At 40.5% G+C, this 16,065-nt stretch overlaps 1 protein-coding gene across 1 annotated transcript in view; it reads right to left on the bottom strand.

Annotated features, from left to right (window-relative positions):
• Positions 1–11,350, bottom strand: part of DCUN1D1 (defective in cullin neddylation 1 domain containing 1) — a 30,788-nt gene extending 19,438 nt beyond the window's left edge. The window contains exon 1 of the mRNA XM_018047486.1: positions 11,226–11,350. Coding sequence (XP_017902975.1) covers positions 11,226–11,228 — 3 coding nt within the window. The 5' untranslated portion in view covers positions 11,229–11,350. The remainder of the gene's footprint in view (positions 1–11,225) is intronic.

The raw sequence follows: 16,065 nt of genomic DNA, 5'->3' as shown, positions 1-16,065 counted from the left end.
AAAGGATATGGGGTACAATTCTCCCCAACCTCACCACCCACCCTATTCACCCCCCAACCCCGGTTTTCTTGCTATTTTTACCAAAAGTGACAAGCAACAGAATATGAGGTACTCTACATTTCTCCTTACAGGGGTCAGGAACCAAGATAATTATCAATAGAATTTCCTCATATTTTCAATCAAACCAGAAGCAGTGAAATATGAACAAGTACCCTGCATCCTCCCAAACAAGGTAATCTTTAATAGAATTCTCCTTCTTTCACCATGAAAGAAATTACCTTTCTCTTGGCCTGAGCCTAGCAGACATTCTCTCTAGCCAGACTCTACTGTAATAACCTTCTCTCACTGGCCTTGTGTTGACACATACTCATTTCTCATCTGCCCTGAGTCCTAAACAAAATAAAGTAGGGCAGTTAGGCCCTCCACTCTCTCCCAGTTTCAAGGGCCACATTCTTCGTCTCCTCATGCAAGCTGTCTCCTACGTAATTTCAGCTTCCCTGCTATTACTCTTCCCTCTCACAAGTCCTAATACCATCTCTCAGCAAAATACTTGGGTTCTTCCTGAGCTATTATTGCCAATGAAGAGAAAAAACCATGTGAGTAGGACACACATTAATAGATACAGTGTTCTGTGGTTTAAGCAACACATCTGAGAACCCAAGCATTTTTGATCTGGCCCAGACAGACAGATCACAAACCTCAATCCCCTGATTATACAGATGAGAGGACAGACCCCAAATGTTAAGGAATTTGTTAAAAGAAAATCACCCAGGTTATTAGTAGAAATGGGTCAAGAACAGAAAGATCTCATCAATCTGAGTTTTACTAATCTTTCTATAAACCACACTGCTTGCTGTACATATTTATAAACCTTTTGAGGTTTTCAGGAAAAAGACTAATGAAGATATAAATATTTCCACCTTTCACAGAGTAAAAATAAGGCTATGCAAAAATCAAATATGAAAACCAAGCCCATCTTTAATACCCTGGAGTCCAATCTGTCAGCCATACTCTTCTCTCTCTGTAAATGTGTTATTGCTTAGGATTACACATTAAAATCTCAACCTCCATTCTCCATTAAAATTGAGAAACTATAAATTTACTAGCCTCATGTTATTTCATAAACAAATCTACCACTTCTGGACACCATATAACTCATATCCCATTATTTGACACATCTCTCAAATGTCTAGGAGTCCCAACTTGAAAAGTATCTAAAGACGTTATTCAATTGCAACAAACCCACAATGAAATCAAATGACAAGGAAGATACCTGTCTTAATATACTGTTGAACTGAAAGGAAACCACTCTGATTTCAACTTTTGCTACTGAAAGCTGTTTCTAAAATGAATATACCCTTTCTAAGAGATAGAATACATGTGAGTGATAGTGTCTACAAGATGTAGCATGTCTTAATCCTTTGAAGAACAGGGTAGTACCTGAGGGTCACTATGATCATCGCTGACCACTGTATAATGTTGCACAGAGTGCTGGAGATTAACCTAGAAGGGTAACAATTACAGGCCACGATCTAGAAATAACTTTTTAATTAAACATTTCCATTTTCCTAAAAGTTAAGAGGCAGCAAAGCAATCAAGACTATTGGGGGCGCGGCAGGGGTGTATCATACAGTATTAAATCCCATGTTATTTCCTGAGGCTTGAATGAGTTTTGAAGAGAGGGAGGAAAAACACAGCTTCAGTCACTTCTACCAGTCAAAAAGTTGTTCACTGTACTAATGACTTTGTCAAAAAGCAAGATATTAGAAAATTGGGGGGACAAAGATAAAAACAGTCCTATCCATAAAAACTAACAATTATATAAGTGAATTAACTCCATTTCATATCTTACTTGAAATAAAAGTATAAGTAATGTCCATGTATATGCAAAAAGAAATTATTTTAATGGGTTTAAATTTCCAGTATATGGGGCAATATATTTTAAGAAAAAGGGCTGCAGCTACCCATTTCCAACACCACAGAGGCTAATGAGTGATACCTCACTAAGAACCGATACCTCACTGAGAACCGACAGTACGAATTTCTGCTAGGCCAAGTCGTGATGAGCAATTCCATTGTGCAAAGTCTGATGAGCACCCTCCCTTTTCTTGTACTCTTAATGCACTCTGACCTTTCCTCTGTCAGCTCTCTGTGCCTAGAATAAATCTTCCCACCTGCTCTCTTACTAGGGAGCATGTACTCAACTCTGTAGTCCCAAAGGCTACCTAGAGGAAGCTGGAGTGGGCTACACAGATCCACCCTTTCCCCAAGCCTATTTAGGAGAGCTACAACACACCCATCCCCTTTGCCCAGGCCACAAGGGGGCACCAGGCAAGGAGTTCTGATTTTGAGAGTACAGATCAAAGGTTTAAATTTCTATCACCTTGAGAAAGAGGAAAAGGGTATTCAGACAGCAAAGAAGTATTTTATAAGGGATGAGAAAGTGGACAGAAAACTGAGGTGGAAGAAAAACCAGATGGAGTGTCTCTATTTCTACTATAAACCCAATGGGTATCTTCCTAAGAGCAAAAACATATGACAACTACAATGATTCAGCACTCAAATGTAGTACATGCTATTTAAGACTTACTTAAAAGGAACAAACTAGGGTGGTCATTTAACACGATTAAGCAATACAATCCTTAGGACTCAAGTGTGAAAACTATCTAGAGATTATCAAATTTTCAGGAAATTCAACATTGGCAAAGTATGTAAAATGTATAAAATACAGAATATACCCTAATTATTATGGCATCCGGTCCCATCACTTCATGGCAAAAAAATGCGGAAACAACGGAAACAGTGGCAGACTGTATTTTTTTGGGCTCCAAAATCACTGCAGATGGGTGACTGCAGCCATGAAATTAAAAGATGCTCCTTGGGAAAAAATCTATGACCAACCTAGGCAGCATATAAAAAGCAGAGACATTACTTTACCAACTAACGTCTGTCTAGTCAAAGCTATGGTTTTTCCAGTGGTCATGTACGGATGTAAGAGTTGGACTATAAAGAAAACTTAGCACCAAAGAATTGATGCTTTTGCACTGTGGTGCTGGAGAAGACTCTTGAGAGACCCTTGGACTGCAAGGAGATCCAACCAGTCCATCCTAAAGGAAATCAGTCCTGAATATTCATTGGAAGGACTGATGCTGAAGCTGAAACTCTAATACTCTGACCACCTGATGCAAAGAACCAACTCACTGGAAAAGACCCTGATGCTGGGAAAGATTGAAGGCAGGAAGAGAAGGAGACAACAGAGGATGAGATGATTGGATGGCATTTCCAACGTGATAGACATAAGTTTGACTAGGCTCCGGGAGTTGGTGATGGACAGGGAAGCCTGGTGTGCTGCAGTCCATGGGGTTGCAAAGAGTTGGACATGACTAAGCAACTGAACTAAACTGACCCTAATTATTTCTAATTCTAGCAAAACAAAGGGGAAAGAGAGAGGAAGGAACAGAGGGAGGGAGAAAAAGAGAGAAACACTGTGTCGTGTAATAGAAAGCTAATAACAATTATATCAAAGATTACTGAAGTTAGAAATACTGTAATCTGAACAGTAAAAAGCATCTACTTACTCATCTTTCCAAAATTAAAAAAATGTGGTTATCAGTATATATTGTTTAATACTTAAATCTAGCAGATGTTTGTGATTTTTTTTTTCTACTCAAGAACTTTGGAATTTACATTTAAAATAACAGTTTATCTGGGGGGAAAAAAATCAAACAAATACTTTGGACATAGCCAAGTATACAGCAAAGTGAATGAACTTAACAGTCTATTGCGATAGAAGAATAGGGACTCAAAAAAGCTCTAAAACAAAAAACGATAATAAAGTTACAAAAGTACTTCCATCAAGAAAAACACGGAACATGGAAATTTATTTTCTAGGTAACAATTTCAAAATAAAATAATTTTAACGGGTGGCATTTTTAAAACAAAAAATTAAGATTTTATTATTTCTATTATTCTGAATAGAATCTCACCCTTAAATTTCAATCTCGCATCCTTTAAGTTTCAAATTCAGTCTAAACTCCAATAAGACAGACACCAAGGCCTTTATATTTTTAAAAGAATTAGTTTTCTAACTCAATTCTAGTTATCTCAGGATTTGATGAGTCTTACCTCACAAAAGACAATGTTTTAAAAATTCAAACACTGTAATGATCACCCATAATTTTCATTAAAAGCTCTGGATGTGGTTCTCATGTGTTTACCATGTAATTAACAGTTTAACTTCATCTGAAATTTAAAAGAGCTGGTTTAAGTCCAGAAAATCATACTTTCTATATATGATACATAGTATCCAGCAGATATAGCCAAATGTTACCAACATCCCAAACCACTCATCTATAAAAAGGCCTTCTCACAGATTGCAGGTCTGAAATCAAAAGTACAAGAAAAATCAATTCAACTAACCAGACTACTTTCTATTTCCAGAGAAGACTTTCACCTAGGGGCAAAGTTCTATCAGAAAGCCAGGCTAAGAATCTAGGTAGGAGTCACTAAAATTCTCTTCCCTTCTACCTGCAACAGAGAGGCAAAGAATGCAGACTGTCAAATCAGACTGGTAGGATTTTAATCCCACCTGTGCCTCTTAATTGCTGTGTGACTTTAGGATCATTACTTAATCTCTTTGTGCTTCAGTTTCTTCATTTATAAACAGGGTGTGAAGGTTATCTGAACTAATTCAAGTTGAACTCTTAGAACTGTAACCAGAACACAGTAAGGACTCCCTACAAGTCCACAAAGAATATACTCCAGAGAAAAAAATAACTTTGTGTAAGTAAGATAGTAATAAAGAATAACAACTACCATAATCAGAAAAGTGAAAGCTAACATTTGAGCTCCTACTGTGTGCCAACTCTGTGCTAGATATTCAATTGTTAAATAATTAATTGTCCAAGCTGCCTATCACTGATTCTTTTTTTTTTTTTTTAAACCAATGTGGAGATCAAGCTTCAGAGCTCCTTTTATCTAAAGACAGACTTACCCAAAACGTAGCAGAACCAGAAATGAAACCCTGGTGCCTAGCTTCAAGGCATGCAGTTTTTCCATTTATTTTACACTGTCGTCAAGTGAGAGAGAAAACAAAAAGGGCAGAAGTGCAACCACTGAGCAATTACTGTGTGCACTGTGGGGAGAGGGGAATTGTGAGCAGTATTTCTTCACCTATTTTTATGGAAAGTTAAATAACTAATCAACTGGCCTTTTTCCTTTCTAATGTATAAAATTTTCATTCTGCCCAAAAATTGCATATTAAGCATTCCCTTACTAACCAAAAGACTAATTTAGGAGTAGAACTTCCTTTTAGGTTTTTTGGGGAAGAGGGATAGGGGAGAAGAGGTGGATAGACTATTTCTAAGAAAAATGTGTTTACTGTCCTGTCAGTCTATTTTTAAAAACATGGCCACAATCTATAGCTTTAACTACACAAAGGGGAAAATTAGGGAAAGTCAGGGTTCCCTTTTCCAATTATAAAGTTCGAAACTCAGAGAAGAAACAAAACATGTACAGATTACAGCCAGAAAATATAATCAAATGTGTACAATTTCAAATATTAAGCAAAACAAAACCCCAAGGCCTCAGTATTCACATAAATTATAACCTGCAGTTTAGAACAGTTACTTAAGGCCTGTGGCTCTCATCATTCATCTGTGTACTTCCTGCACTTGGAATGACAGTTAAAAGGAGCTCTTCTTAGAGAGATGCTGCACTAGCTCTAAGTCAAAAGTGGAATAGCGTACTATACTATGTAATCACTGTACCTAATGATGTTTTATATAATGGCAATTCATCTGAAAAAATATTTCAGAAGTATACTTGTAAGATCCAGACTGGTTTTGTTATGTTATTAAAGGATTTTCCTCAAAGGTTTTAAAAAAATGTTCCCTTGGTGAAAGTTTAAAGTATTTTTCTCCTTCCCATCCTCAGAATTATTTTTCAAAAGATGCCTACCACTGTAAATCAATAAATGTTTTGATTCTGGTTTAGAGAAGACTGTTCTGACTATTAAAAAGTTATTTTTGCTAAAATTCCTGATTACCTTTGATAATAGGACAGAAATAACCTCCTTAAAGTACTTGTGTTAGTCATATTTCAACTCATATCTCAAACTTAAAGCCTGAACATCTAACAAGCAGGCAAGGCAGCTAATTTAAATTTGCTCTTTCTCTCCACAAACATCTTTTCTAATAAAATCTCACAGTAACAAAAAAGAATAGTAAAGTAAAAACAAAACAACAAAGAATTAAATGAGATTTTTAAAGTCTCACAGTTAAACAAGTTATAATAATGACTAGCATTCAACCATCATGGATATTTGTTTCACAAAGAGAATAAATGATCCTTGAAAAACTAAATCTCCTACTTCTAAAATTTGGTGTCTACTCAATTCCTAAACCTAGAAATATTAAAATCCTTGAATAATAAATAAGTGCTCTGAATGTTTGCTGAAATACAAATATCTTAATATTACAAAGGAATAGGCCATGTACTTCAACTTAAACTCTGTTGCTGAACACTATTCAGTGTTAAGGGATTCAAAAGTGGATTGCAATAGAATTCTTTAGCAAAAAACTGTTTAAAAGTAAAATCTCTCTTAAAATTTTACAATGCAAATAAGCAGTCTAATCACTTTTCAGTTCAGTTCAGTCACTCAGTCGTGTCCGAGTCTTTGCGACCCCATGAATTGCAGCACGCCAGGCCTCCCTGTCCATCACCAACTCCTGGAGTTCACTCAATTTTACTGGGTACTAATTATATAAAATGGATTCAACAAAATGAAGAAAGACACTTCAGTGGCATTTTCCCATTTGTTCTGGCTTTTTCTTAGGTGGGGATATACATCTAAAGTGACTAGGTAAACTAGATAGTCAGCAGGTTATTCAAGAGCTTGTTTGTGTCCACAAAGCAATTGAATCCTATTTGGAACTATCTCTCATCATCAAATGTCATGGCTAATACTATCACAACTTGAACAACACACACTCAAGTTTAAAAGGGGGCTTTCTCACAGATTTTCATTATGCTTGACTCAACCTCTGAAATCATAATCAAAGAGCCACTTGACTCAAACAAGCTCAGCTCTTTTAAAACTTAAAAAAAAAAGTCCCACCACCACGAGTTAATTTTACTTTCAACTTTTTTACCATATGTACCAAAAGAGTTCTAATTTTTCAAGTACTTAAGTGTTTACATCAGATCATCTGATTTGATATGGAAACAACTAGGTCACTATTCAATGTAAGGAAGAAACCAGAGTGAAATCAATAAAAAATTCCACACTCATACGGAAAGGCTGCTTGCAGGGTTTAAGAAAAAAAAAGAGGAGGGGTAGATGAAGTGTGTAACCAGAGACCAGGATTCTAATCCCTGCTCTCTCACATACTAGCTCTTTACCTTGGTCATCTCTTTAGAAACGCTGAACGTCCTTTTTCAGACATGATACAAGGAGGTAGCAATATCTATCTCACAAATTGGAATGGAGATAAAAAACTGCTGTGAGTTGTTTGACTAGCAGAGGGTATGTTCTCAATAAACACTAATGTCCTTCCTTCTCCCCAAAGGCTCAGTTTTTTTTTGCATAGTCATTAAATGACATGCCAACTACTACATACTCAAAAACAATCTACAAAAAAGATTGAACTCTGCTGTTTTTATTAACTAGCATGGTTAGGTAAACTTGATGTTCAACTAGTATTTATTAAATACTGGGCAGTCACCTTACTCAGAATTCAAAACTCTATACACAGAAGCTGCATTTCTTCTTGTCTTTAAAAACTGCTTGGGACATAATTATCTGTAACTGTAACAGGACACTATGAGACAGTAGAAGCAAGGTCTATCATACCATTCAGAATCCTTCGCTGGCTTCCCATTTCTCTTGGGAGTAAAAACACAACATCCTTCCAGTGTCCACCCATGCCCGTCTCCACTCCTTACCACTCAGACCTCATCTGCTCCAATGCCCAACATGCCCCTCTCCCCCAACCACAATGCTCCAGCCACACTGGACTCACTGTTCCTCAAACTCACTGACCACATTTCTGGGCACCTTACTCCTTCATCTCCCAGTCAGCTCAAAATCTACTTCATCAATGGTGCAAAAATCATTTTGCACCCCCAATTCTACTGTGCCCCAACACTCCCAATTCCCCCCACCCAACACTGCTTTTCTCCCAAAGCACTTTACACTTTCTAACACAGTAAGGAAGAAAAAATATATATACTATGCTTATTATTTGTCTCTCCCTCGTTAAAATACAACCCTCATCAGGGCAGGGATTTTTATCTCAAGGGGGAAAAAAAAAAAAAATATATATATATATATATATATATATATATATATGTTTGTGTATCTATGTGTGTGTATCCACATCCCCAGTGCCCAGAACAGTGCCTGGCATACAGTAGGCATTTAAGAAATAATTATTAAAATTAATTAAGGCCCTCCCTTAATCTACTTATGTATATGAAAAACAATGTGAAATAGGAAGACAACCTTGAACAGGCCTACATTAACCTAGACTTACAAATTCTGACACTTGTTGAAATATAATCTTAAATTTCAAAGTCCACACATTAAAAAAAAAAAAATTAAAAACATAGTAAATTAACAGCACTAACCACTCATCTGAGTTTTGTTATTTAACATTTTCATTAATAACACTTGGGTTTTCCTCTGTTTAAATGAATAAATTAACTTCAAATCAATTTTCAACCATTTCGTTATATTTCATGTGAGCTAAGACTGTAAGTACCACAAGTACTGGGGAAAATAGTAAAACCAGGAAAAATTAGTTTCAGTTCTGCAATTAATAATTTTGCAAACTTGAACCTCAAAATCTCTTTGATCCTCAATTTCTTCTTCTGTAAAAGGGAAGAGGAGTCAATTAGATGATCTCTGAAGATGTATTTCAGGTCTAAAAATTTCATGATGCTGTGAGTCTATAAAAATCTAGTAGGTTACACAGTCTACAACTTCTCACACCTATAAGAAGAATAATTAAAAGCAAACATTTTAGCTGAATGTACCTTTATCAAATTCTGTCCTCTTACAAATAAGAAAACAAACCAGAAGTCAAACACTTTTTAAAAAGAGTTTCAGGAGTAACAAAATATTGTCTAGTTTTGGAGCTATTTTTGGCATCTATGTGGGTGTCAGGTAGGTTAAATGAACAAATTTTTTTCTTACACAAAATAGATATAAAAAAAAAATTCAGATATTCCATCATTTAAGTCTGACCCCGAATCCCAGAGTGACAATACAACATGTGCTCTAGAGATGGACTGCGTTACATACACTAAGAAACATTAGCCCCAAAATTATATCAAGAAATAACTGTAAGTATAATAAACTTACAATGAAAAACTAGAAAATTCTTATGGCCTAAATTCTTTTAGGGCCCGTGGGGATTTAGCTTCCAAACTAACAAAAGCATACCAAGACAATTCTGGTGACATGATCTGAGTTCAGCCACAAAAAAGTGTTTTAAATTAGTAATATCTTCCCATTACTAGTGTAATTAAATGAGTTATGGCTAAGTTCCAAAAGTAGCTACTTCAATAGCAATAAAAGGACAAAAACTTACAAGTCCCAATACAAGTTGAACTCTCATTTGAATCAGGTGAATCCTGAATTCACGAACAGGTAATGAGCATTACCAACACCTTGGATTTCAGAGGATAATGGTGATTGGAGGCTATTATGAACAGGACGCATTTCGATGGGCTCCCTGGGTGTTTACCAGGGAATTACATTTCATTACTTCAAGCTTACTCTTATAAGCCAAGCGTCTGGAAACTTTAGGAGTAACATCTATGACCGTCAAAATACTTAAGAAATTGGAAACTGTTTAGCCACCCTGCTCATCTCTGAACACTGTAACATCAATCTAAACGTTAACCAGTACTTTATGACAAAGTTTTCTTACAAATACAAATGGTCACCTTTCATGGAACTTACCGCAGAACCTAGGTCTTGAGTACATGGTAAACTAAACCTCATATTCATACACGACACCAAAATTCTGCTAAGCTGGAGGCTGAGACGAGCTAAGTGTCATTCAGCAGAAATAAGACCAACCAAAAACAAAGACACTGGAGCAGAAGCACATACACCCTCCTCAAAGAGGCCTTTATGTTCCCCATGAGCAAAAGGACAATAATATCACTTTTACTGTCTATTCATACAGTAACCTGCATGGAATTCAACTCATGCTCAGACTACAATGCCAAACATCGCTTCTGAAAAACAAAAAGTCCAAGAGTCAGGTACATTATTACCAAACTGTAAACAGATATCTTGAACACCACGTCTTGAAGCTTGTAGGACATTTTCCAAACAAAAAAGCAGAGGGGACTAACTTGACAAACTGTTTTTTAAAAATCACAAATGGTCTTTAACTGGCATAATAAAGCAATTACTCCTCCCACCTCAAGGAAACAAAATATGTGCTCAAAAGGTAGCAAGTCTGTTTCTCCTAATTTTATGAAATGAGAACAGGTTGCACTTCCGTACTTCCCCCCTCCCCCCACGTCCCCCCAGCTCAGCGGTCTCCCATGTTCTCAGAAGAGGTAAATATAACCTCCACCAACTGGCCAGTGAAACTCCTATTTTCCAAGAGCACGGGACATAGCGAGAGGTGATGGAGAAAGAAGAGGGCTGTTACCCCGCCCCAAGCAAAACTGCCTGGAGACTTGAAGGGTGCTAGAACCGGAGCGGAGGAAGGAGAGGAGCGCCGGGAAAGTCTTCCCTTCTCCCCGGCGGGGCGGAGGGGGAAGCCCCGGCTCCGGGCGGGGGGAGCCTCCTACCCGGAACCCCTGACCCCGGTCCCCGGCCAGACACAATGGAGCCGGCGTGGGGGCCGGGCAGGGACCTGGCCGTTGCCCCATCCCCTCCCCCCGCCCCAACGCCTGCTCCCGCCGCGTCGGGCCCAGCGAGAGTCACCGGGGGCCGCTCCCCGCGTCCCAAACTCCCCGGGGCTCCCGACTAGGCCCGGCTCCGCTCCGCCTCCTCGGCTCTCGCGTAGCGGCGGCGCCCGGGCGGGAAGGGGCGAAGGAGGAAGGGAGAGGCAGGGAGGAGAGCCCCGCCGGGGACCGGGACGGAGGCCGCAGGCCGAAGCTCGGGGCGGCGGGGTCGCCGCGGGGCGGAGGGCGCTGGGGCGGGGGTGCGCGGCTGCGCCGGCCCCCAGCCGGCGGGGCGGGCGGCCGCAGTGCCTCACCATGTTGGTGTCCTCCAGGCCTCTCCCCTCCTCCTCCGGCTCCGCAGCGAATGGACGGCGGCGGCGGCGGCGGCTCCTCTCACGGGCTCGCCGGGCTCCCGCTCATGCGCAGTGCGGGGCGGCCCCGACGCGGCCCGAGGAGGCAGCCCCGGGCCTCCGGGAGGCGGAGGGACTGGGGCGGGCGGCGGGAGCCCCGCGCCGGGCTTCCCCCGGGTGCGGGGGTCCCCCCGGGTGGCGGGGGGGGGGCGCGGGCGGGGCAGGGGGCGACGCACGCACCGCGCGCGCAGACATCCTCCCGCCGAGTCCGGCGGCCCCCGGCGTGTAGGGGGCCGGGGGACACCACCTACGCTGCCTACGCGCTCCTTACGCCGTCGGACTGCCGGGCCGGGTCTCCACCGACTCGAGGAGGGGAAGAGCGGTGGCCGAAGACTTGAGCAGCTGAGGACCACTTGGAAGGGCTAGGACTGACGCGCTAGATCCGACCCAAACCACCCCTTCCCATCAATACCAAAAGGCGGGGGGTGAAGGGGTAGGGGTGGAGAAAACCGTAAAAAAAACACCTCCACCCCCAAGTGTTTTCTTATCCCGGACCAGTATCTGGACTGCTTCGGGTCCCCCACGTGGACATACCAGAGGAAACCATGGTCTAGCCATGTGGGAGCCGGAATGCCCTTTAGAATGGCCCAGACTCTTCCCGGACCTGTGTCCACGGGAAGACCAGTGGGGTGGCCCTAGAATTCCAGGCGAGGAGGATTGAGGTTTCTGGGCCTCATTCATGCCACTCTGGTGTCGGATATCAGTGCCTATGGCTTGCTCTAAATATCCGCTTAGTTCAACCTTCCTAGGATAAGTTTGGAAAATAACTTTTAAAAAAAAAAAAAAAAGGGTTGTTAACGATCTTGGTTATAAGTCGGATGAGTCTGAGGGTACCTGGATTTTCTGCTGGGGATCAAATGCTATAGGGAGTACAAAAGATTCTTTGGAGTGGTCCCTGACCTTCAAAAATTGACTATCCAGTTAAAGAGATGAGACGCTTTCACAAAGGAAGGAAATAAGAAAACAGGTAATAAAGCAAACATCAAAAAATCACATCTAAGACTGAAGCCAAAAAGTCTGTATTTCTGGACAGAACCAACCTGAGTGGAAGTGTTATCATGCTCACCTGTTATCACTGTACTCACCGATATCCTTTTCCCCTCTAATACTAGCATATGCTGCCAGATCAACCCAATGACTTCACGGCTTTGAAATTCTTATCAAAACTTCTTTGGCTGTTCTGGGGGGGGGCCTCCTAACACTTCCTGGAGCAGCCATGTATCAGGAGCTCCCAGGACTCTACCAAGACCCATCCATGGCTATCAATAAGCACACATCCATTGTTTTCACCAGCCTTCAGTGTGCACATATTAATGTCCCAGACTCTTTGCTAAGCCCTGGGGAAATATTCAGTAAAGACAGACCAGGTCTGCCTAATGCAGCAAGCCTGAAGCTGGACCACAGCTTTAGATGTTCTCCTTCCAGGAATTCACCTAGCATTTGACCTGAGATATCAAGTAACATCTAGGGTCTTAATGAAGAGGATTCACTGTCTTTCCTCAAACTTATACTTCACTAAGCTAACAGCTCCTGGGTTTTCCTAAGCTCTTTTTCCTAACTGCCAACTCCAGCAAGGGCTTCCCTGGTGGTTCAGCAGTAAAGAATCCACCTGCCAATGCAGGAGACACAGTTTCAGTCCCTGGGTCGGGAAGATCCCCTGGAGGAGGAAATGGCAACCCAGTCTGATATTCTTGCCAGAAAAATCCTGTGGACAGAGGAACCTGGAAGGCTGCAGCCCATGGGGTCGCAAAAGAGTCGGATATGACTTGTCAACTAAACAAGAGCACCTCCAACAAACGGCTCTTCTCATTCTACCTGGCCTCTCTACTGCATTTGAACGCTTTCGCCTTAGATTTCCTCTCCATTATGCTCCATGATTCCACTTTTTACTATGTTTCCTCTTCCTCTGTGCCACTCTCCTTTGCTGGCTCAGCTCTCTTTGGGTCTTAAATGGTAGCCTTTGAGAACTATCCCTGAATCTCTTCCCGTGTATGAGTGGTGTCATGCTCTCACTCACAGTTCCACAATGTCAACTATTATCTATATCTTCAGGAGTCCTAAATCTTGACTTCTAGGTCCCGAGTGGCAGGCCTGCACACTAATTTTGATTACTTCACCAGCCTGTTAATCTTGACAGATCCAAAACCTTATCCACAAATCTGCTTTTCCTCCTGTCTTTTTCTCAGATCAGCCAAGTCAGAAATTTAAGTCATTCACGACTCCTACTTCATCCCACTAATCTAATTGCTCACCGAACTTCATCAGTTTCACCTCCTAAATAATTTTGAATCTGCACTCTATCTTCTATCCATCTATAGCCAAGCCTCTATTATATCTCTTCTCATCAGTAGCCTCTTAACTCAAGTCCTGGCCTCTACTCTTTCCCTACCATTCCAGACTTTTCTTGCTATAACACAAATACGAATTTCATCCTTAATATTGTCATTGGGCTCCATAAATGTGAGCCCTTTTGGTGTGGCATCCAAGGCTCTCTCCCCATGATTTGTCCACTAACCTTGCAATTTTCCACACAAATGCACCTCATATTTGTTTTAACAGCCCAAGCCTGCCATCTCTCATTCTGCTATCCCTGGGTAGCAGGCTAACACTGACTGAGGGCTTTCCATATACAGGCACTGTGTTAAACCCATACACAGCCTAAGTCACATAATCCTCACTTCAACCCTATGCATGCATGCATGCTAAGTCACTTCAATCATGTCCGACTCTGTGCAACCCCATGGACAGTAGCCCACCAGACTCCTCCTTCCACAGGATTCTCTAGGCAAAAATAATGGAGTGGGTTTCCATTTCCTTCAACCCTATAAACTGTGCCCAAAGATTATACCCACTCACAGAGAGGTTGAGTAACATGCCAAATGTTCTTCAGCCAATAAGTAGTAAAGCTGAGATTTAAACCCAGACAGGTGGCACTGGTGGTAAAGAACCCGCCTACTAATATGGGAGACATAAGAGATGTGGGTTCGAGCCCTGGACTGGGAAGATCCCCTGGAGGAGGGCATGGCAACCCAATCCAATATTCTTGTCTGGAGAATCTCATGGACAGAGGAGCCTGGCAGACTACAGTTCATAGGGTTGCATATAGTCAGACAAAACTGAAGCAACTTAGCATGTGTGCAGTCTGGCAACAGACTCTTAACTATTTCACTGTTATTTCCTACCTAAAACCTCCATGCTCAACTCAGAGACCATCTTCTCTGTGATAAGCTCCTGACCTCATTCCTTGCATTCCACCAGCTAGGTATGTTTCTCCTTCTGTACTTCTGTGACAGTTTATATACACTTCTATTATGCTTATGACATCATATATGATAATATTTGCCTCCATGACCTCCCCTGCCAGACTGTGCACTGTTCCAGGCCAGAGACCCAGCAGCATAGATCTCTGAGTTTTCAGTGTCAAAATGAGTGCCTTGAATATAGGATACACACACACACACACACACACACACACATACACACACACATATATACATATGCCATGGTAACACTTGGATAAATTAAAAGAAAGATGATATCTGACTGATGTTTTGATCTGCCTTAAGACTGTGCCTATATTGTTTGTTATTGTAATGGGATGTCTTTACTCCTTGGCAGATGTATGTTATACCATATGGTCAGATGGTAAATGTAGTAGCAACTGTACCCATTACTGCACTTCCAAGCTACAGTACTGAATGTGAAATGGAGAATTATTACTCAGTCATTGTGGTTGAGTGAGAGAAACATACTTGTTAAAATTGTCCTGATTATTTTTAAATAGAAAATTCCTAAAGATAAAGCATAAATTACATGATTTAATTAACTAAAGAATGTTAATTAACATGTTCGTATCACTCTTTTGTCATGAGGTTTCAAGTATTTAAGCTAAGAAGTTGAGGTTTTTTTAAGTACAGAATTTGTAAAGATTATTTTCTGCAGTGACAATCTCAATATTCCAGGAAATAAGATGGAAACATCTAGCCAGAATTCACTATCATTCTCCCTCTCCCCCACTAGAAATCTGTATTTACACATAGATAAAGAAAAAGATGTTGATATACAGATACACATGTATATATGTCACACACCTATGTGTATGTATAGTGAGTGCATACACACATATAGTCACTGTATACCTATGGCTATATAGACAAAGTAATATTCAGTATTTGTACATAATACAATTTTCAAGGTAAAACATGTAACTATTTGAAAATAATTGTTGCCTTTGAAGTTTAAAATTCATGTTAAGACATATATATGTATATTTGCTGATAAAATTGTTGCAAGTCTGTGTAAAGAAACATGTAAAACCAAAGATTTCATACCTTCAAAATCTATCTTTCAGCAAAAAGAAAGAGCATAAGTAATCTGAAAAGACAGATTGCTAACATTTCTGGTAGTTCATCTAGCTAAAATTAAGCTTGCAGGGTAACTATGTAGACACAGTTACAGTTCAAAGACACTAGTCTGGGACGCACAGCCAGCACCCTCCCACACTTAAGTGGACTCAGTTTTGCCCAACATTTACATAAATGTGCTTATTGAATTCAAGCTTGCCTATTTATAAATATGTTAAGAGTAAATGAGACTGACCAAGGCAATCTATTTTAGTTTGAGTAAAACATAACATTTAGATTTTAGCAGTCCAGAATTATAATTTTTTAAAGGGTAAAGCAGACAGGACTAGGCCTCGGGGCAGGGCTGTCTAGTGTGAGAACCATGGTCCCAAATTCACACC

The sequence above is a fragment of the Capra hircus genome, chromosome 1, assembly GCF_001704415.2.
Source record: "Capra hircus breed San Clemente chromosome 1, ASM170441v1, whole genome shotgun sequence".
Lineage (NCBI taxonomy): Eukaryota > Metazoa > Chordata > Mammalia > Artiodactyla > Bovidae > Capra > Capra hircus.
The sequence above is the reverse complement of the archived record's forward strand: the minus strand, read 5'-3'. Positions and strand labels throughout refer to the sequence as shown.